This window comes from Arachis ipaensis, chromosome B4, assembly GCF_059453495.1.
Source record: "Arachis ipaensis isolate K30076 ecotype BB chromosome B4, ASM5945349v1, whole genome shotgun sequence".
Lineage (NCBI taxonomy): Eukaryota > Viridiplantae > Streptophyta > Magnoliopsida > Fabales > Fabaceae > Arachis > Arachis ipaensis.
Genome location: NC_142439.1, coordinates 147,340,001 through 147,363,764, shown reverse-complemented (window position 1 = coordinate 147,363,764; position 23,764 = coordinate 147,340,001). Strand labels below are relative to the sequence as shown.

Here is a 23,764-nt window from a genome sequence, read left to right as displayed (position 1 = left end):
TTATTTAGTAATTTAGATCAAAATGCAAAAATTTATCAATTTGTGTATTTAATTGTATTTTCGCTGGCAAAAATTGCGGGAAAAAAACAGTTTTAATTGAAAATCGTTTTTACATATATATATTTTTTTTTTTAACTAAGGATAGAAAACTCGAACCCGCAGCCTCTTAATTGAGTATAGAGAGACTATGTCATTTGAGCTATAATTCATTGGCAATCGTTTTTACATATTATTCATATAAATTTTATAATAAATATATATATATATATATAGAGAGAGAGAGAGAGAATTAAAAAAAGGCAGGCTTCCTCTTCTCTTATTTCTAACAATATATATAATTTTTATTATTTTCCTCTATCTCATAAATTGTTATTATTGTTCAGTAGCTCATTAGCTATGCTAGGAGGCGGAGGATGTTTCTTGCAAAAACAAATATAGCAGAATTTCGCTATGCAGCATCGATAGCAACCTTTTGGAATCTCCTGCTTAACTCCTCCTATCTCACCAGAACCTTCATCATTTGATTTTGATATTTCTGCTGCAAATTAATTAAATACACAATGAGCTTGTGAGTTCTCTTAAACATTATTAAGGTACTAATATTTAGCAAAAATAAATAATATATTGTATTTATATTTTTCAATTATTAATTATTATTCATATATATTGTATTAATTTATTTTGTTATTTTAGAAGTAAATATGTTTAAAAGAGTAAAAAAATATTAAAGTGAAAAAAGTATTTTATTGACTTTTCTTTTTATAGAAATTAGGGGTGAATGCAGATCGGATATGACCAAAATCTCAATTCGATCCGCACTAAAGTTATCGGATCGGATCCAATATTCGCGATTTTTAAACTTGGATCCGATCCAATCCGTATATTTGCGGATCAAATCTCAGATATATCTAAAAAATATATAAATATTTTAAAAAGCTTATATTTTTATTAAAAAATATCAATAAAATCTTTTTTCTTCTCTCTTTTAAATAATAAAAATAAAATAATACAATATATATGATAATTATTAGTTAAAATAAAATATAAAAAATATTTACTTATTTATTTATTTATTTTTACAGATTTGCGGGTATGCAACTCGGATATGCGGATATCTGCATGAATTCCGTAATCCGATTCTATTAGTGTATAAATCGGATCCGATCCGATACCTTTACGGATCGGATCAATATCCGTAATTTCGAATCGTATTCGGATAAATACCCCGATCCAATCCATAAACAACCCTTAATAGAAATAAGTTTTTTATTATATTTTTTTTTGCATATATATTCGATATCCGATCCGAAATGCAAATGTGTGAATTGGGTCAAATTCAAGCATAAAAAGTGCGAATATGAGATTCAATACAATGAATTTAATGCGAATTGATCGAGATTTTGATCATATCCAATATATGAACACCTTTATCAATTACTAAAACTATTTTTTTATTATAAATTAACATTGACATTAGTGAGATAAAAGAATCCTTAATGAAAAAGCTTTATCAATGATTCAAAGATTGTAAGAGTAAAGAAAAAAATAAATGCCAATGCAAATTGATTACCTTTCATAGCAAAGTCTCTTGCAGCTGTCATCTTTGATGGAACCAGAACAATCATGGCTAAGAGTCCTAAAATTACTAATGCATACTTTGAAGCCATTTTTTATAGAGAGCTATAATCTGATGATAGAAGATTATGAGTTATCAAAGGACCATAAGGATATTTTATATAGGAGAATGAGAAGAATACAATGGAGAAATGATAAAAATTAACTAATAGCAAATTAATATAGATTTTGTTTGAGATATAATCATAAATCAACTTTGTTGTTTTTTTTCTATTAGTTGAAATTTTTAGAATTTTAATTTTTTATTGATGGATTATTATATATACATTTTAAGTTTCTAAAATATATATATTATTATATAAAAATATGAAAATTTTCTATTATAAATAATAAAAAAATTAACAAATATTTTGCTGATAAAAATAATCTAAATAAATATGAATAATAAACAATTTTATGAAATATTTGAAAACGTTAAAAAAAAAGAAACTATGTATTTTTAAGAAAGTCAACTGACAATTTAATAAAAGTTTGGATGAGGATTGACCGAAACAAAAAAAATCTTACCATATCTAAAAAGAGGATTGACTACAAAATATGTTCATATCTAGAAAAGAATCTTGTAACTTATTAACTTACCATAATAATAATAATAATAAGAAGAAGAAAAAAATCTAAATCAGCCCCTGACAATTACCTCAAAAGACAACGAGGTTCCTGACAAAAAAAAAACCTCAACCCGGCCCCTGACAAAAAAAAAACCCCAACCCGGCTCCTGACAATTACTTCGAAAGGACAACGAGGCCCCTGTGCCAAAAAAAAATTAATGTTATTTTTTTTGGCAAAGGGGCTAATCAGTCCTTAAAAAAATTATCAGGGGCCGGATTGGGTGTTTTTTTTTTTTTTTGGGCCTCGTTGTCCTTTCGAGATAATTGTCAGGGGCCGGATGGGGTATTCACTCTAATAATAATAATAAGTGTTAAGATATATATTTCTAAGAATATATTGAGTAGAATTTTTTATAAGTATTTTTATAATTGTGAAAACCGAATCGAATCGATTCAACTGAATAAATTTTAAAATTGATAAAGATGTGACTTGAACCTAAGTCTTTTTTGTACTATAACTAAGTTATGTTATTCTATATTATTTTATATATTTATTATTAATTATATAATAAAATTATACAATAATTTTTTTAGATATTATTTTAATTTTATATTCACTTATATTTAAATTATTTATAAATATTATTAAACATATATAAATAAAAAATATCAAATATTTTTATTAATTACAATATAATTATTTTTATAATTATATAATATTTATTAATATTATTTTTTATTAAATATACATAGTATATAATAATATAATAAATATAAAAATATTTTAATATAAAAATAAAATTAAAAAAATTATTATTAAAAAAAATTAAAATTTTATATATTTATTTAATAATAATTAAATTTTAATTTATTTATTATAATTTGTTAAAATTTAATTATTTTTAAAATATTAATAAAAATATATATTTTAAGTTTTAATTTTAGATTTTTAATTTTTTTATTTTATTTATATAAAATCAGTTCAAACGGTTCAATTAATAACTCATCAATTGAATCAATAAATTAGTAAATCAATAGCCTGATGGATTCGCTTGCCTTCCATCGATTTTTCCCTAAAAGCCACTTCGAGTTCTACGAGAAGGCGCCCGGATACCGGACCAGGAATTGTGATGCAGGTGGAAAAAATGTGCTAGGGTTTGTGTACCATTATTCCCAGACAGGATTTGATTTGCACCCATGTTGTTTGAAGCTGAAAGATAGTGTTTGCGACAAAGATGGATGTGTGACATTGAAATTGTCTCAAAAGGTTCCGAGGAAGTGCCTAAACTGTAAGAGTAGGAATGTTGTGAACAAAGTTAAGGGTTGATCTTATGTGTCTTGTAATGAGGATAATAATTCTTGTTACCATGTTTCTTGTGTTAAGGAATTGATTCTTGAGAATTGGAAGAGAGGCTATTTTTCAACTCAAGAACAAAACAATTATTCAATAATTCATCATGAGATGAATGATTATGGATCGAGGAATGTTAGGGACCAGCAATTTTTGTGATTTGTAGCCATTAAATAGCCATCAATGATGGTTTTAATAGTGTGAGATTTCATTCAATGACTCACTTTTCTTTGCTGGTTATATGCTGGTCAGAATTTAACAAAGTTACTGATCTCTAGACTTTTTTTTTATGAATCTCATCAACTTGCTTTAACAAGGTCATCAATTTGATTGGGGACAGTCAAGAAGTATACAAATTAAAGATAGCGGTTGTGGTCTTCAAGTTAATATTTTCACCCATTTTTGGGAACCCTATTTCTGCCATTGCTACTCTTGTTGAAGCCCTAGTTCAAGATTATTGATGAAGATTTTTAGCCTTTTTTTCCTCCTTAATTTTTAGCCTTTTTTTTTCCTTAATTTTCCCCTTTTTGTTTAAAAAAAAAAACTAAAAAAGTATTAATAGACTTCAATTTATTACAATTTTTACTGGAAAATTAGATAATGAAAATTTATTAGTAATTTTAGTAAATCTTTTAATTATTTTTTAAACATAATATATATTTGAATTTTTATTCATTCATTTAAAAATAAAAAAATAATTAAAAATAAACTTTAATTTTTTAAGTGGAAGTCTATTATCTTCATGATTAGATAGCACTCTAATAATTAAAAATAAATAGTGTGTTATTATGATATGACAATTTTTTCGATTCATAATCTTTTTTACGGAAATTCGGAATCTGTATATACTTTTATAATTTTTTGTTATTCTGTATTAACTAACAAGATAAAAATTGAGGTGCAATCAATTTTATATAAAATTGATAATTGAGAGTTATTAAATAATTTAATTGATTTAATTAAATTTTTATCTAACAACTCCTAATAAATATTAACTTCACGTAAAATTGACTACAGAGTTTTTAATAACTAACAAACTTTATCCAATTGTAAGAGTAAAGAAAAAGCAAATAAATGCCAATGCAAATTGTTTTAGGCTTTAGCACGAGTTAGGACTCTTACACTAAATTATACAAAAATGTAGAAATTGGTTTTTAATAGTAATGAATACTTTTTTTATTTTTGTTTTTCTTTAATTAAAAGTAATTAGCTATCTATTTCTTTTTTATACTCAAAAGAAGTGTTGGTCTCCAAATATTTTTCATAATAAAATATAATTTATGAAGTAACAATATAATATATATAATTACTGTTATAATCTTTTATGCTTACTACGAGAGAAATGAAAGTATAAAAATATTACATGAGATTAATCTAGCAGTCTTTAATAAATAAATAAATAAAAGTTTATTACCTGATTGAGATTTATCTATTATATAACTAATCGATACTATCCCAAAAAAGGTTAATATTATTATTATTATTATTATTTTCAGAGATTCTTGATTAGAATTTTAGAAGTCTAACAGTACCTTTAGATGGTAGTTTCTCGGTCTTATCTAATGATTCAGCATTTCTTTCCCACTTTTCTGCATATATATATTATACACAATTAATAAACATTTTTAACTAGTGTACATTTTCTAAGAGGAATAATTGAGGGGTAAAAGAAAATTTAATTTAGCTGAATAATTTATTAACAGCAAGGGTATTGATGGGTTTGGGTTTCCTTTAGTTTTATATATAAAAAAAAAGTTTTAATTGAAAAACTTTTTTACATATTATTCATATAAGTTTTATAATATATATAGAATTAAAAAAAGGCAGGCTTCCTCTTCTTTTATTTCTAACAATATATATAATTTTTATTATTTTCCTCTATCTCATAAATTGTTATTATTGCTAGGAGGAGGTTTCTTGCAAAAACAAGTATAGCAGATTTTCCCTTGGCAGCATAGACGGCAACCTTTTGGAATCTCCAGCTTAATTCCTCCTATCTCACCAGAACCTTCAGCTTCATTATCATTTGATTTTGATATTTCTGCTACAAATTAATTAAATACACAATGAGCTTGTGAGTTCTCTTAAACATTATTAAGGTACTAATATTAGCAAAAATAAATAATATATTGTGTTTATATTTTTCAATTAATAATTATTATTAATATATATTGTATTAATTTATTTTGTTATTTTAGAAAAATTAATTTACTAATATTTTAAAAAATAAATATGTTTTAAAAAATGAAAAAAAAAAGGTATTTTATTGACTTTTTTTTATAAAAATTAAGGGTGAAGTGGTGAACGCGGATCGGATCTATCCGATCTGCGCTAAAATTATCGGATCGAATTCAATATCGCGATTTTTAAGTTTGGATCCGATCTAATGCGTACATTTACGGATCGGATCTCAGATATATCTACAAAACATATAAATATTTTTAAAAGCTTATATTTTTATTAAAAAATATCAATAAAATCTCTTTTTAAAAGCTTATATTTTTAAAAGCTTATATTTTTATTAAAAAATATAAGCTTTTAAAAATATTTATATGTTTTGTAGATATATCTGAGATCTGTATTCTTAAAATATTATTAAACATACTTTTTTTAAATAATAAAGATAAAATAATACAATATATATGATAATTATTAATTAAAATAAAATATAAAAAGAATATTTAGTTATTTATTTATTTTTGTAAATCCGCTGGTGTACAAATCGGATATGCAGATACCTACATAAAATCCGCAATCCGATCTTATTAGTGTGCAAATATCGGATTCGATCCGATAGTTTTATTTATCGGATCGATACTCGTAATTTTGGATTGGATTCGGATAAATATCGCAAATGTGTGGATCGGATCCGATCCATAAATATTCCTAATAGAAATAAGTTTTTTAATATATTTTTTATTTTGCAGATATATTCGATATCTAATCCGAACTGTAAATGTATGGATCAAATCGAATTCAAACATAAAAAATGCAAATATGAGATTCAATACGATGAACATCTTTATCGATTACTAAAAATATCTTTTTTTTTATTATAAGTTAACATTGACATTAGTGAGATAAAAAGAACCCTTAATGAAAGCTTTACCAATGATTCAGAGATTTTAAGAGTAAAGAAAATGCAAAATAAATGCCAGTGCAAATTGATTACCTTTTACAGCAAAGTCTCTTGCAGCTGTCATCTTTGATGGAACCAGAGCAATCATGGCTAAGAGTCCTAAAATTACTAATGCATACTTTGAAGCCATTTTTATAGAGAGCTATAATCTGATGATAGAAGATGATAAGTTATCAAAAGATCATAAGAATACTTTATATAGGAGAATGACAAGAATATAATGGAGAAATGATAAAAATTAATTAATAGTAAATTAATATATATATTTTTTATTTAAGATATAATTATTTATGTTATTTTTTTTATTAGTTTAAATTCTTAAAATTTTTTATTTTTATTGGTGGATTATTATATATACATTTTAAGTTTTTAAAATATTATTGTATACAAATATGAATATTTTCTATTATAAGTAATAGAAAAATTAATAAAATAATATCTAAAAGTTTTATTTTGCTGATAAAAATAATCTAAAAATAATATGAATAATAAACAACTCTATGAAATATTTAAAAATGTAGAAAAAAGATTATATATTTTTAATAAAGTCAACTGACAATTTAATAAAAATTTGGATGAGGATTGACCATATCGCAAGAAAACAAAAATTTTTTTTTTATCATATCTATATAGAAAGAGGATTGACTAGAAAATATGTCTATATCGAGAAAAGAAATTTGTAACTTATTAACTTACCATAATATAATAATAAGTGTCAAGATATATTTGCTAAGGATGTATTGAGTAGAATTTTTTATAAGTATTTTTATAATTGCGAAAATCAGATCGAATCGATTTGACTAAAAATTTGGTGAATTGGACCTCCAATTGATACGGTCCAATTTTAAGGTTGTTTAAGATCAAGACTTAGTAACAACCGATTAAAATTGGTGGAAATCGATTCAATCCAACGGCTCGAGAAGAAATTTTAAAATTGACGAAAATGTGGTTTAATAAACTTAAGTCTTCCCAGTCAAATTTTAAAATGGTCTCTGAGATTTGATGTCGTGCAGACGTGCACTAAAATTGTCTCTAAAATTTTAATTGCACTAAGTGCGTCTCTGAGATTGACAAAAATGCACTACGTTAATTTCTAGCCCATTTTTCATTAAAGACGTGATGACATGGCTTGTTGACGTGGATTATTAGTGACATGTGTCACTCCATAATTTGGCCACGTGTAATGGTATGATGATATGTTGACCGGTGATACGTGATATGCTAATGTGGACGGTTGTGTCACGTGTCACAATGCTATTTGGCCACGTGTCCGTTTGTGCCACATGTCGCAACAGTATTCATCCACGTGTCATCCGCTATGTCATCATTGTAGATGCACCAAATTAGTCCATCAATTTGCATTAAGTTACTCATTTTAATCATTAAAATTGAATGTCGTGCACCAAACTAGTCCTTTCACTAGTTTTTTTTTTTCATTTTTTTCTATAAATTCAAAATTCTCAACATCTTTGAATGCATTAGTTTCAATTCTATTTTTTCACATGTTATTTAAATACAAGTGTTTTTATAAAATATTTTTTTTCTTGCAGGTACCCCTAACCGCCATCTTGGAGTTGACGTGAAGACAAGTATTCTTGCTACCATCTCTGACCTCTTTCTTCTAGACTGAAGAGGTCGAAGATGATAGTGAAGGTGCTTGAAGTGCCTTCAGTCTATAGCTTATTTACACACAATAAAAACGTGTATTTCATAAGAATCGAAAAAAAAAAAGTGTATCTTAATTCTTGATTTCTTGTGAAAAGTCTAATCAATCATATAATTTTTTTTAATAATAATATACTTATATATTACAAAATTTATCAATGTTAAATTATTATTGAAAAAAATTATATAATTAAAACTAAAATCTTAAATATTTTTATAAAAGTATTTGTATTTAAACGATATATGAAAAAATAGAATTAAACTTAGTGCATCCAAAATATTAAAAATTTTAAATTTTTAAAAAAATAAGAAAAAATTAATGAAGGGACTAGTTTGGTGCACGACATTCAATTTCAGGGACTAAAATGAGTCACTTAATGCAAAGTGAGGGACTAATTTAGTACATCTACAATGATGACATAATATAATGGATGAAACGTGGACGAATACTGTTGCGACACGTGGCACAAATGGACACGTGACTAAATAGCATCGTGATACGTGGCACAACCATCCACATCAGTATGCTGCGTGTCACTGGTCAACACATCATCATACCGTTACACGTGGCCAAATTATAGAGTGACATGTGTCATTAACAGTTCACATTATCAAACCATGTCATCACATCGTTAATGAAAAATGGGTCAAAGATTAATGTGGTGCAATTTTGTCAATTTCAGAGACGTAATTGATGCAATTAGAATCTGAGGGACGATTTTAGTGCACGATGCCAATCTCAGGGACTATTTAGAGTTTAACCAAGTCTTTCTTATACTGCATGCTCCCCTTACCACTAAGTTATGTTATTCCATATTATTTTATATGCTTATTATTAATTATATAGTAAAATCGCACAATAATTTTTAGAGGTATTATTTTAATTTTATACTCATTTATATTTAAATTAATTATAATATAATTATTTTTTATGATTAAAATATTATTTTTCAATCAATACATATAGTATATAACAATATAATAAATATATAATATTTTAATATAAAAATAAAATTTAAAAAATTTTATTATTAAAAAATACTATAATTTTATATATTTATTTAATAATAATCGGATTATAACTTATTGATTATAATTTATTGAAATTTTATTGTTTTAAAAATATTAGTAAAGATATGTATTTTAAATTTTAATTTTAATTTTAAATTTTTTATTATTTTTTTACTTTTTATTTATATAAAACTGGTTCTACCGGTTCAATCAGTAACTCATTGATTAAATCAATAAATTAGTAAATCAATAGCATGACCAGTTCGATTTTGACAACTATAAATATTTAATATTCAATAGCATGAGCAGTTCTTGCATTGTTAGAGTATTTGTAAAGTGATAGTTATCAGTGGATAAGAAAAAGGGGTTGAATCTTGGTCTTCTTTTAATTTTGCTTTTAACCTTAAGTTCTGTTGAGATACTTTGAGTAGAAAAAAGAAGAGACTATGTTTTTGTCTCTTGACGCAGTAGAAATCAAAACAGAGTTACGTGTAAGGTATGTTATAGAGAAGTGTTGCTGGTGAATAATAAAATCAGGAGATACTTTAATTTTGTCTCTTATAACGCAGAACCAAAAACAAAAGAAAAAAAATAATGACACACAGATATATCCTAATTCAGCTTCTCAGTGCAATGTAGCTTACATCCAGTTTTCATGATGAAATTTTACTATCTTTCAACAGAATTACATTCACCAATTCTTCCTAGAATTCTAACCAATCCTATCTGGGACAAATCCAGTTTCTAATACAAGCTAGACTTGACTATGAACTCACCCTAACTTTTCAACAGTAAAGTGCTAACCCAACTTGTAAGGAAATTCCCTCAAGATCATGACAACAAAATAGAAAAACTAATAAAGAATTTCTAAAATAGCTATGATTTTTTTTTCAAGTCTAACTCTCTGCCTTTTTTCACTCAATGAATTTTTCTTACAAACTTCACTATTTTGTCTTTTACCATTGAAACACAGAAAGATTAAATTGAAAAAATGAGATACTCAATGAAAATCATGAAGGAGAAGAATAAAGAGCTTAGTGAGTTATGGAACCCAAACGTTGTGCTCTCACTCCTTACTCCAATCCTTGGCCGTTCATTCCTTTAATAGAGGAATGAAGCTTCCTAGACTTGAAATTTGCTTTAGCACCTTGTTTGATTTCTTCTCCCAAAATCAGTAATAGCAGCATTATGACAGAAGAGAGATAGTAGAAATAGTGACTAAATTAAACATGCAACCATACATTCAATCTTCTTTTTCTTCAATATTTTTCATCTTACCTCTTGAATTTAAATCGTGCATTCTTGCTTTAGCTCCAAATCATATTTTTTAGCATTGGTCTATAGCAAACCTTTGTTATCTTTACTTTTTTCTTTCTTTCAAATTAGTGCTTGCAATACAAAAATTTTTTTCAGCAACCTTCAACGAATCACAAATGTAAAAACTCTCTTTTTGTGATTTGTCCTTGGATGTAATCTTGCTTTTGTCCCTAACTTCTTTGACCTTCTCTTCGTTACTTAAAATTGGAAAATTCTTTTTGTTCTTCACTTTGTCCTAGTTTTAGAATTTTTTTTTCTTTTTTTAGAGAGTTTACGTGTTGTGATGTGGAAGAAAGGAGAAGAGAAAGAAAAAAGAATTTTGATTTCGATAGATATATGAATTGGTTCAGACGCAATTTGAAATAAAGTACTTAGCAAATAAGTTGAGTGAATAGATTTAGACGTAGACCACCGTTTGAGATTTATGTTTGGATATTGGCCAATTTTTTTCTCTTTCTTTATTTTACTAAGAGGCTTGTTTTTGTATCTAATGATGAGAAATTTTTATGATGGAGCAAATAATTCTTAGATCATGATTGTGTGGGGGCCAGATGCCATTTGGACTTGTATTATTGTTTTTTGGACCTGTTTTAATTCAATTTGTTTTCTACATTCTAAACAAAATAATTTACACAATCAATTCACTAATAATTCAATAATATTTAGTCATTATCTTAATAATATTTTAATTCTTTAAACTCAACATAAAGAATGTCTAAGTAAAAACATTTTAATAATAATATTTTGTTTTTTAGGTTTCTAATAAGTTATTAATGTATTAGAAAAGTTAAAATTTTCTTAATGGATATAAGATGTTTATGGTCGGAAAATGAAAATAAATATAATTAAATAGATTAAGTCTATATCATGCAAAAGAAAAAATAATTGAATCAAGGAATTTTTTATTTAAATAAAATAAATTCTTTATTTAGTAATTTAAATTAGAATACAAAAATTTATTAATTTATATATTTAGTTGTATTTTTGCTGACAAAAAATATGAAAATAAAAAATATAACTTTATTTTAGAAAAATACAATGCAAGAGTGATTGACAATAATTTTTTTTTCTTTTTTGTTTATCCTAACGCTAAAAATACTGACATCTGACGTGATGTATTTTGGTATTAATATCGGTATCTCTTTCGCTTCAATTTATTTTAAAAAAATATCTTATTTATAATTATACAAAAGTTAGCATTTAATGAATAATTATATTAATTGTTAATTATTTCAATAATAAATTATTTTAATTTTAATTATACTAATTGTCAACCATACATAATTAACATTTATATGATATTTACGTTTATAAATTTATTATACACATGTGTATTAATAACACATTTTCATAATTAATTTTGTGCGACTAAAAGTTATATATAATGTTTTCTTATCGTTCATGAGTCTAAGTTTTAAAGCCAAAACTTTTTTTGGTTAATTTGTTATTTTTTTTTTTACTATCTATTTCATAAAATAAGAATATATGCTTTATTTTTCATCAAAATTAATCCCTATTAAAATACAAATTATAATTTTTTATGATCTTTTATTGATATTTCCATTCGCTTATTCTTTTGATAATTAGATTATTATTCTTACTAAAACTTATTTTCTTTCATCTAATAATATTAGAGTGTAATTGTCTTTTTGCCGTAATTATTTACAATACACCACATCCATTAAATACCTCATTGAATTATATTAACTGGTCTGGATTCTAGTTACATAGATATAAAAATACAATGAAAGGAGATAATTTATTTTACTGGAAGATATGGTTAGATTAATATATATATTCATATATTATGACCAATCTAACAGAATATAGGTAAAGTTAGCTTTATTGGAAAGAGCTCGATTTTTTTTTATTGAGCCAAAATATTTCATTTTATTTTTTAATTTTTTAATTATTTCATATAATGATAATGTATTTTTTTATCGAAATTAATTCTTTTTAAAGTATAAATCATAATTTTGTCATTTTTTTAATTTAATTTAATTTTTTTTTTTTAATTTTATAATGAATGTTATTATTCAATTTTTTTTTGTTTTTACAACAGGAGTATCTTTTATACAATCATTTACAATACATACATTTATCATATGTTTTATCTAAAATTATTTTCATCAATCCAGATACTAATTATATTTAAATAATATGATAAGTTAGGTCTATTTAATTTGAACATGTAATATTTAATTTTTATTTTTAATTTTAGTTTTTTACCATTTATAATTTTTTATCAAATTTAAATATATCCAAGTAATTGAATTAAAAAAACTGCTAATATAATAATATGTCATATAATTTTAATATACTTTTAAGTTATCAATACATAAAAAATGAGTCTTTTAAAATAATAATATTATTTCTTTGTCAACAATATTAAATGTATATAAAAAATATTTTAAATACGTGTTTTATATAATACTTTACATATATTAATATATTATATAATATTAATAATAAATATTTTAAAAATGTAGATATTAATACGTAATTACAAAAGAATATTTATATATTATTAAAGTTAAAAAATATGTATTAATATTTTAAATCGGTTGGTAGAAACACGTGTGATTATATTATTAAAAAAAGATAATATTTTAATTTATTTTAAATTATACTAAATGTAGATTATTCAAATTATACATATATAAAATTGTACAGAGTTATTTGTTCTTAAATTTGAGAATTATATTATTATATTATTGTCATTAATTAATATTTTTTTTAATTTTAAAAATATTATAATTAAATACATAAAATTTAATCGAGGAGTAAACATGTTAGTGTATTAAATAGAATTTTTAAATTATATTTTGAGAATAAAATAATATTTTAAATTTTTTATTTGAAATTTATAGATTGTTTTAGATATTTTGATATTTTGTTTTTTGGTGTATTAAGTATTATTTTATTTTGATTCTCTTTTTTATTATATCATTAATTAATAATTTTTTTATTTTAAAAATATTATACTAATAAAGAAACATGAATATTAATATATGATTATAAAAAATAAAATATTTATATATTATTAAAATTAGAATGCGGGTATTAATGTTTTAAAACAATTAACGGATAGAGGCATATATGATTATATTAATAAAAATTTTAAATTTATTACTAATTACACTAAATATAAATTATACAGATTATAGTACAATCATACATAATTATTTAATTTGTTCTTGAATTAAAAAATCAAAGTATTATATCATTAATTAATAATTTTTTGCTAATCTTAAAAGCATGATAATTAAATGCATATATTCGGATTAAGTGATAATAAAATAATATTTTAATTTTTTTTGGTTGGAAATTTTGTGATTAAGTTTAAACCAATCAATTAGCCATGAATATAGAATTTATTCAAGAAAGAATACAATTTTGTAGTCACGTAAAGATTTTCTAATTTTTGCAAATTCTTTTTTGTTTTAAACCAAAGAAAAAAAATACTCCAAAAAAAAAAGAGATGGTGTTATAAAATAAATAAATAAAAAAGATATAAATATAAGATAGAGAAATATAATTAGATAACACTAGTAATAATATTCACCACGATTATAATACTCAATATAATAAGAATGATTAATATATTACTAATATTATATGTTGTGTTGTATATATATATATAAAGAGAAAGAAAGAAGTATTGCAACATAAAAGAGAGAGATAATTATTTATTGCTATGTGTTTAGTTTCTCTGATTGCTTTATTATTTATAAGCGTGTGAAGGTTACAATTTTAATTTCATTAACTTAGGTTTGCCATTAGAAGTTGAACTATTCAGTTTTGAAATAAAAAATGCCCATATTAATGATGATCATCCACCTCATCTTTCATCCTTATCACAACAGATGACTCATATTTAATAGGTAAAGATTATAACATTCATATTTAAATTTATTGGTTTAAATATATTTATATGAATTTTTTAGAAATAAAATTTTGTACTTAAATTTATAGATATGATAGGACTTCTAACTGAAAAAAAAATATATAATAAATTTAATAGTACCATATTTTTATTGTGCTAAAACTTAATGAGTTAATTACTATAAATTGAAATAGTTGTAAAAACATTTTTAAATTTAATATAAAAAATATTTTTAAATTTGTCTTAATGTATTAAATAGGTTGAGATTCACGTGAGAATTTTACAAAAATTATTTACCAAGTATATGTATAATTACATAAATTAAAAATATATTAAATAAGTTAAATATGTTCGTAAACAAGAGGCTATATTTTTGCACACCTAAACAAAAAAAAAAAAGTAAAATTATCAACTATTTTTGCAAATCTACTAAGCTGCTAAAAAAAAAAAATTCAGTTTTAGGATGCCATGCCACGAATATTTGAAACATATATTATTAATATTTTTTTTATTTTTTATTTTACATTTAAGTAAACATTAATCCATTTTTTTTATATATACTTAAATGCATTGGTCTTCAAACATTCTTCTTATATATAATTATATTTTTCAGTGATTTTTAATTAGAAGTCTGACGGTACTAGAAGGTGGTGGTTTCTTCTTGCAACAAGAACAGCCCCAAGGGGCACAGCACCACACGCGGCACGGTGGAAACCCTTCTGATCCATAATTTCTTTCCCATATTTCTGCATATATATTATACACAATAAACATTTTTAATTAGTGTTCATCCTTTCTAAGATTTTATCACAGGAATTAAACAGGACAAATTGAAGGCCAAACAAAAATTTAATTTAAAAGGTTGATTAAGTATATAATTACTCATAACAGCAAATTTATATTGGTGCGATTTTTTTTTTTTTTACCAAAGATAGAAGACTCGAACCCGCAACCTTTTAGATGAGTATAGAGAGACTATGTCATTTGAGCTATAACTCATTAGCAATTTATATTAGTGCGATTGGTTCTGTTTTTTTTTTGTTTATATTAAAATATGAAATATACATTAAAAATTATGTAAAACAATATATATACATGTTTGATTTCTTTAGTTAAAGTGCTTGCTTTAGGCTTTAGCACGAGTTACGACCCTTACATTAAATTATACAAATGTAGAAATAAGTTTTTAATAGTAATAATAAAAGAAAAATTTTAAGTAATGAATGCTCTTTTTTTATTTTTGTTTTATTTTGAATTAAAACTTATTAGCTATCTATTTTTTTATACTTAAAAGTGTTCGTACCCAAATATTTTTCATAATTAAAATATAATTTATGAAGTAGCAATGTAATATGTGTAATTACTACTGTAATTACCACGAGAAGAATAATGAACGTGTACAAATATTACATGAGATTAATTTGACTGAGACTAAAAAAAAAAATCATTTTTAGCGATCATTTATTTTATTTTTAACGACAATAAAAATAACCGCTAATATATTTACCGACAATTAGACATTAACCGTCTTATGCTTTGTCCTAACAAATTTTAACGGCAATTATAACATTTACCGATAAAAACTTTTTTAATAGTTGCAAAAAATATATAATTTTTAGCGACTATTTTCTTAGCAATTTCTATGGCTACAAAAAATAATAAACTTCCTACCTTTAAAAAGTAAATAAATAAATAAATAATTATTATCTAATTGAGATTTATCTAATATATATCTAATCGATACTATCATCATCATCATCATCATCATCATCATCATCATCATCATCATTATTATTATTATTATTATTATTATTATTATTATTATTATTATTAGAGATTCTTGATTAGAATTTTAGAAGTCTAACGGTACCTGTAGATGGTAGTTTCTCAGTCTTATCTAATGATCCAGCATTTCTTTTCCACTTTTCTGCATATATATTATATACACAATTAATAAACATTTTTAACTAGTGTACATTTTCTAAGAGGAATTGAGGGACAAAAAAAAATTTAATTTAGCCAAATAATTTATTAACAGCAAGGATATTATTGGTGGGTTTGGCTTTCCTTTAGTTTTATAAAAAAAAAGACAGTTTAAATTGAAAAACGCTTTTACATATTATTCATATAAATTTTATAATATATATATAAAATAAAAAAAAAGGCAGGCTTCCTCTTCTTTTATTTCTAACAATATATATAATTTTTATTATTTTCCTCTATCTCATAAATTGTTATTATTGTTCAGTAGCTATGCTAGGAGCCGGAGGAGGTATCTTGCAAAAACAAATTTTGCAGAAATTCCCATCGCAGCATAGACGGCAACCTGGTGGAACATCCAGCTTAACTCCTCCTATCTCACCAGAACCTTCAACTTCATTGTCATTTGATTTTGATATTTCTGTTGCAAATTAATTAAATACACAATCAGAACATTATTAAGGTACTAATATTTAGCAAATAAATAGCATATATAATAATCGTTACGAGAAAAATCATTTTTAATAATAATTTATTTTACCTTTAACAGCTAAAAATAGTTACTAACATATTTATTGTAATTAAAAATTAGTTATTTATACTTTATTGTTAAAATATTTTAGTGACAATTATAACAATTATCAGTGAAAAAAAATTTAATAGTTATAAAAACATATAACTTGTCATTATAACATTCAATAATAAAAAATATATATATAATGGTCACAACTCACAAAAAGTAAATAAACTAAAATAAATATAGACCATAATGCTTTTTTTTTTTACCAAAGATAGAAAATTCGAACCCACAACCTCTTAATTGAATATGAGGAGACTATGTCATTTGAGCTATAACTCATTGGCATAGGACCATAATGAATGTGATTTTTATGATTAGAACAACCATTAATTTGATATAATAATGATTTAAAGTTTCTAAGGATATGTACTAATATTGAAAATTTGAAAGCAAAATAAAGCTCACACTAATCACCTGCTTTAAAGTTAGAAGAAATCTCAGGATAATCTCTAGTAGCAGCTATCTTTGAAGGAGTTAGAACAACCATAGCTAATAATAAGAGTCCTAACATAAGTATTACATTCTTAGCCATTTTTCTTTTCAGTAAGGAACTAATCAGATTCGAAAGTTATCAAGTGATGAATTGAGGTTGATATATATTTTATATATAGAGAGAGAGAGGCAGAGAAAGAAAGGACACGTATCATATACACATTAAAAAGAGATCCATAACGTTAGAGAGATAATATCTAAACTTGTCTTATATAAAATAATATTTATAATTTTATATGTAATATTTGTAAAAATATATTTATAATATCTAAATTATAATACTTAATAAATATTATATAATATAATTTTAGATTATTTAAATTAAAAATAATATTAAAAAATAAAAAATAGACAAAATTTATTTTATTTAATAATTAATAAATATTAAATAAGATAATTTTTAATTATTTTTTATTAATTTATTTTTGTTATTAAATATTTTTATTAAATTATTTTTTTGTTTTTTCTCATCATTATTGATGAGAGATAATATGAACACAGATAACTACAAACATTTATTGTAAGATAATAAATTGAGGAAGAATGATTTATTGCTATTTTCAACCATGCTATTTAATACTTGTATGAGTAATTGAGCATGAATTGACTCCGGCATATCCGGCAAAATTTTGGTATATAGAACCAAAGTCGGATTTTTTATTTTTATAAATTAAATAAATATAATAATTATCAAAATAAATAATTTAAAAAATATTTAATGAAATAAATATCCTTTTCTTATTTTGTTTACACGGTGTTACAAATTCGGCTCACTAGAGCTCTCAATTGACCTTCGAATTCAAACGTCCCCTTTATTTTAGCCAAACAAGATAAGATAAAATATTCATCATCACCTATCAATAAGAAAACCAGGTATTCACTCATTCCTCTCACTTTATACCTCTCAGATCACTTGAGCATCGGAATGTCTTTGCAAGTACCTCCTTCCATTGCTCCCGACTCAACCCGCAAGTTTCCGATCCATCTCTCAACCCGTACCAGAGACATCTTGTACACACGGTAAACGAGATAATTTTGCAAGTATCTCGTTTACAGTGTGTGAACGAGATAAAACAGGTGGATGCGACACGTGTATACGATATATATCAAATAATAAAAAATATTAATAATATCAATAATCCAAAATTTTACTATGTAATTAGTACATAAAAAAATTGGTAGAAAAGATTAAAATGAATATGTTTGATCAATTAGTACTTAAAAATAGTACATACAAAATTTTAGATTAAATTATGATTCAATTGGATTGATTTAAATTTGAAAAATAAAAAATTCGTACGATGTTCAAGAAAAGTTCAATGATGAGAATAAATACGGTAATTATGCCCACTTCTAAAAATTGAAAGATGGAAAACGTGAAGTTTATGCACGATGCATAAAATATAAAAGGATGAGACAACTGTTTGCCAATTGTTAAGAAAGGTTGATGGGTTGATAGGGATAGTGGGAAGAGAATTAAAATGGTTATCTCGTTAGTAGTGGGAGATAACGTGAGAGATAACCATTTAAGTTTTTTTTCCACCATCCCCAACAATTGGCAAACGGTTATCTCATATTCCTGTGTTTTATGTATCATGCATCAACTTCACGCTTCCCATCTTTTCATTTTCATCTCTTCTACTAACCTTTTCATGTACTAATAATTGCATGCTAAAAGTTTGGATTATTGATATTATTAATATTTTTTATTATTTTCAATTTTTTTTAAATACATGTATCTCGTTTACACTCTAAACGACATATACACGTATCGCGTCCATCTGTCTTATCTCGTTTACACTCTAGTATTTGAGGATCAATTCTCTACTAATCTTGCTTTCTAAGGCTTGCTATTCTTCTACCAATCAACATATATTCAATGCATTGATACACATATCAAGAGGTCTTTTTAAGGGTTATAATGGGATTAGCTAGGACTAAATTTAATTTACTTTTCTCCCATTTGATGCCTTGATATGTTTGTTTGAGTGATTTAAAGTTTTAAAAGCAAGAATGGTTTGAAAGAAATGAAAAAAAAAAAGCAGACAAAGTGAAGAATTTATGAAGAAATGAGAATTTGCTGAAATCATGGCGACGCGTAGGCATGTGTCACGCGTACGCGTGAGAGGGAAGTCTGTCAGGCGACGCGTACGCATGACCCACACGTATGTGTGACAAGCATTACGGGAGCCACGTCAGACTTTTTCGTTGGGCCTGACGGAAGCATTTGGATAAAGAGACTGATCCGTCCAACTATTAAAGACGTCAGGGACTTAAAAATATTTTTTAATGGTCAAAAATAAAAATGTCCGAAAAAAAAATTAAAAACTTATTTATCCTTTTCTCAAAAAATAAAAAAGTATTACTAGACTTAAACTTTATTATTAAGCATTTATCCTGATATACAGGTAATTAGATAATAAAAATTGATTAGAAATTTAAAGTATTTTTAAAAAATATTTAATTTTTTTATTTATTTAAAAAAAATAGTATGGTAAGTTCGTAAGTAATATTCAACTACCTACGATACGAAATATCCGAACACACAAATTTTAAAATCTTATAAGATATAAAAATACGATATATATATATATATATATATATATATATATAAAATATAATATAAAATAATTTTTAGATAAATTATAATAATATTTTAATATTTTTTTAATTATATAAAATATTTAAAATATTTTTTATTTTAATAAATAATAATATATATTATTTTTAAATTTATTTAAAAAATACATGTTAAAAATAAGGATAGATATATTAATACGTGAATTGTGATAATATTTAAGTGTGTTTAAGTGTATTTAAAAAAATTTATATTTTTTTATTAAAATACAGTTAGACACACTAAATAAAATATATATCGAACGAGTATCAACGAATATCGTATCTAAAATATATCAAATACATAAATACAACAATTTAACAAAATATCCATACTTCGTCTGTAGATACTAATAACTAACGAAATCTTTATCCAATTGTTAATATATAAGCTTTAATTTACTCGGTTGATTTTTTTTTTTAATTGTCAAATTCAATACTAAAAACTAACGAAATCTTTATCCAATTATTAATATATAAGCTTTAATTTACTCGGTTGATTTTTTTTTCTTATTGTCAAATTCATACCAAAGTTACTAACTCATGCGAGTTACTTATTACCAACTTTATTTTATTTTTTTGGCTTATTTTCTTTTATTTTTCTGTTCTTATTTTCTAGGCTAATAAATGGAGATAGATATATATAGAGAGAGAGGAACATATGATAATTAAAATAAAAAGGACGGACTTAATCTTCTTTTATTTCGATCAATGTACTTCTTTATTCTTGTCCTCTTATTTTAATATTTTATTTTATAAAGTTTACATACGAAGCATATATATAGTAATAATTTTCATAAATTTTTATTATTGTTTAGTAGCTATATGCTACTAGCACCTAGGTGGGTCCCGGCAACAAACTTTTTTGGGGTCACAATGTTTTGGATGCTGGTCAACTCCTGCTCCTCCATCAGAACCTTCCACTTCATTATCATTATTTGATTTTGATATTTTTTCTGCAAATTAATTAAACACACAATATAAACTTTTTAATTCTCTTAAAAATTATGAAGGTACTAATTTAGCAAATAAGAAACATAATAATTTTCATAAGAAATATTAGTGCATGACTTTACATACATTTTCTTCAATATTTATATAATAATATCATAGCCAATTATAGTGAATGTGATTTTTATAATTCAACACAAATAAATATATGTGTGAGAACAACTATTTTATATTGAAAGTAAATCTCAAACTAATCACCTGCTTTAGCGTTAGAGGAAATTATCTCAGGAAAATCTCTAGCAGCAGCAACCTTTGAAGGAATAATGAGAACAACCATAACTAATAATAATAAAAGTCCTACAATGAGTGTTGCATTCTTAGAAGCCATTTTTCTTTTTGATAAAGAACTAATATTAGATGAGAAAATTATCAAGTGAACTTGAGATGTATATTATTTTACACATATATATAGAGCAAGAAAGTAGTACTATAGTAGTATAGTACAAATTAAGAGATAGTGTGAACACAGATTATTGACTACAACATTTATTGTAAGATAATAAATTGAAGCCTGATTTCTTGGTATTAATGACCATTTAATAATAGGGTTATGTTAAGTGTATACCAAAATCAGCTATTAAAGTTAGCTATTAGTATAAAATATATAGGGTTATTGAAATATAAATACACATTACAAATAAATTAAATCACACATGTATTTATACACAAATATATTAGTAGTTAATTTTAGTAGCTGATTTTAGTATACAAATAATATTTTTTTAATAATAATAATATATTAAATATATATTAAAATTAACTATTAAAATTAATTATTAGTATATAATTTAAATACATTTTAATATTATACTAATATCCTAAAACGAAAAATGTTATATGTATGTTCTATTTTTACACATATTTTATGTAAATCGAAGTTAATTGATTCTATTTATACTAATTTTATGTAAATTGAATTAATTAAATTCGATTTAGTTAGAGTAGTAGTAAATTGAATCTAGTTGATTCGATTTACTACTTATATAGTTTACTGATATTTCTTACTTTTAAGTAAAATTATTTATTCTAATTAATTTTAAAATATAAATATCAATAAGAAAATATCTTTATTTATATTCAAATAAAATATTAAAAGAAGAGGAATGATAGGGGTCAATAGGTTTTGTGATTTGTAGCAATTAATTAGTCATTATTTTTTTTTTACCAAAGATATGAGACTCGAACTCGCAACCTTTTAATTGAATATGAGGAGACTATGCCATTTGAGCTATTACTCATTGGCATCAATTAGTTATCATTAATATTTTAATAATGTGAAATTACATCTAATTATATGAGATTATTTACTTTTTTTTGCTGGTTAAATACTGACCAAATTTTAATAAAAGCACTAGCCTTCTAAACTTTTTCTTAAAAAAAAAAAATCAAAACGAATAAAAATAGAAATCTAACTTTTATGTTTTAGTTTAAATTTCAGACGATCTACATTTTTATAATTAGAATTAGGGGTGTTTAAATCCAAACCGATCCAAATTAAACCGTTCAGCTAATCCAATCTAAACCGAAAACCGATTAAAACGCACTAATTCGAATTTGATTGGATTCTATTTTTTGAAAACCGCTGGATCGGATTGGATTTCGGATCTAATTTTCATAACCGATCCAATCTAATCCAAACTGCACAATGTACTATAATATTATTATTTTATTATTATATTTACAATTATACTTATAACATGTTCAATTTTTTATACATTTTTATTTTATTCATGTATTATTATTATTATTTAATAAATATTTTATGTTCAAAATATTATTTATTTATTTATTTTAACTAAGATATATTTTTATTTATATTGTTATGTTATTGTTGGCTTTTTAAGATATTGTTGAGACTTGTTATGTCATTGTTGATTATTTAAAATTTGATGTTGAGACTTGTTATATATATTTAATTTTTTTAATTTATAAAACCGTAAATCCAATCCAATCCAAACCGCACTGCAAGTAAAATTAGTGTTCGAATCGGATGAGTTTTTAACTCAAAATCAATCCAAATCGCACCGCGAAGACCCCTAATTAGAATCATTAACCTTATCATTATTTTAATTAGTGTATATTTTCATACTTTGTAATTATTAATATATAAAATTATATAATTAAAATTAATATAAAAATATATTAAAATATAAAATATACATTAACAATAAATTAAATAATATATATTTATATTTAAATATATAATAATTAATTTTAATAATGTACAAGTAATATTTTTGTATAACAATAGTTATATTAAGATAAATGTCATAAAACTATTATCTTCTGTTTTTTAATCACCGAAAGATGATTATAAACTCTATTTAAACTAAGTTTACGCTGAATTAACCAATGGTGAATGCAAAATGTGAATCCACACATTATTTCACATACATCTGTTATATGTATATGCAATTATGCATACATTTGCAATGACACTATTTTATAGTTGGACATATTCATTGAATTTAATTTCTCTATGAGCTGAGGTATATAAATAAATAAATAATGCCGTGAGAAGGATAATAATAAG

At 23.9% G+C, this 23,764-nt stretch overlaps 1 protein-coding gene, 1 long non-coding RNA gene and 1 pseudogene across 2 annotated transcripts; 1 reads left to right on the top strand and 2 right to left on the bottom strand.

Moving 5' to 3' along the window:
* Window positions 1-3,225: 3,225 nt before the first annotated feature.
* On the top strand, window positions 3,226-3,995 carry LOC148569602 (uncharacterized; annotated as a pseudogene).
* Window positions 3,996-15,021: 11,026 nt separating this feature from the next.
* On the bottom strand, window positions 15,022-17,738 carry LOC107638195 (uncharacterized). Its single transcript, XM_016341364.3, has 4 exons — window positions 17,527-17,738; window positions 16,879-16,953; window positions 16,423-16,479; window positions 15,022-15,298 (listed from the first exon to the last, which is right to left on the bottom strand). The coding sequence occupies exons 1-4, from the start codon at window positions 17,642-17,644 to the stop codon at window positions 15,162-15,164; spliced, it is 387 nt and encodes a 128-aa protein (XP_016196850.1). The 5' UTR covers window positions 17,645-17,738; the 3' UTR covers window positions 15,022-15,161.
* A 3,142-nt stretch (window positions 17,739-20,880) lies between these two features.
* Window positions 20,881-21,612, bottom strand: LOC148569601 (uncharacterized). The gene is made up of 2 exons (XR_002362096.2): window positions 21,430-21,612; window positions 20,881-21,176 (listed from the first exon to the last, which is right to left on the bottom strand). It is a non-coding gene; the product is annotated as an uncharacterized LOC148569601 (long non-coding RNA).
* Window positions 21,613-23,764: the final 2,152 nt, after the last annotated feature.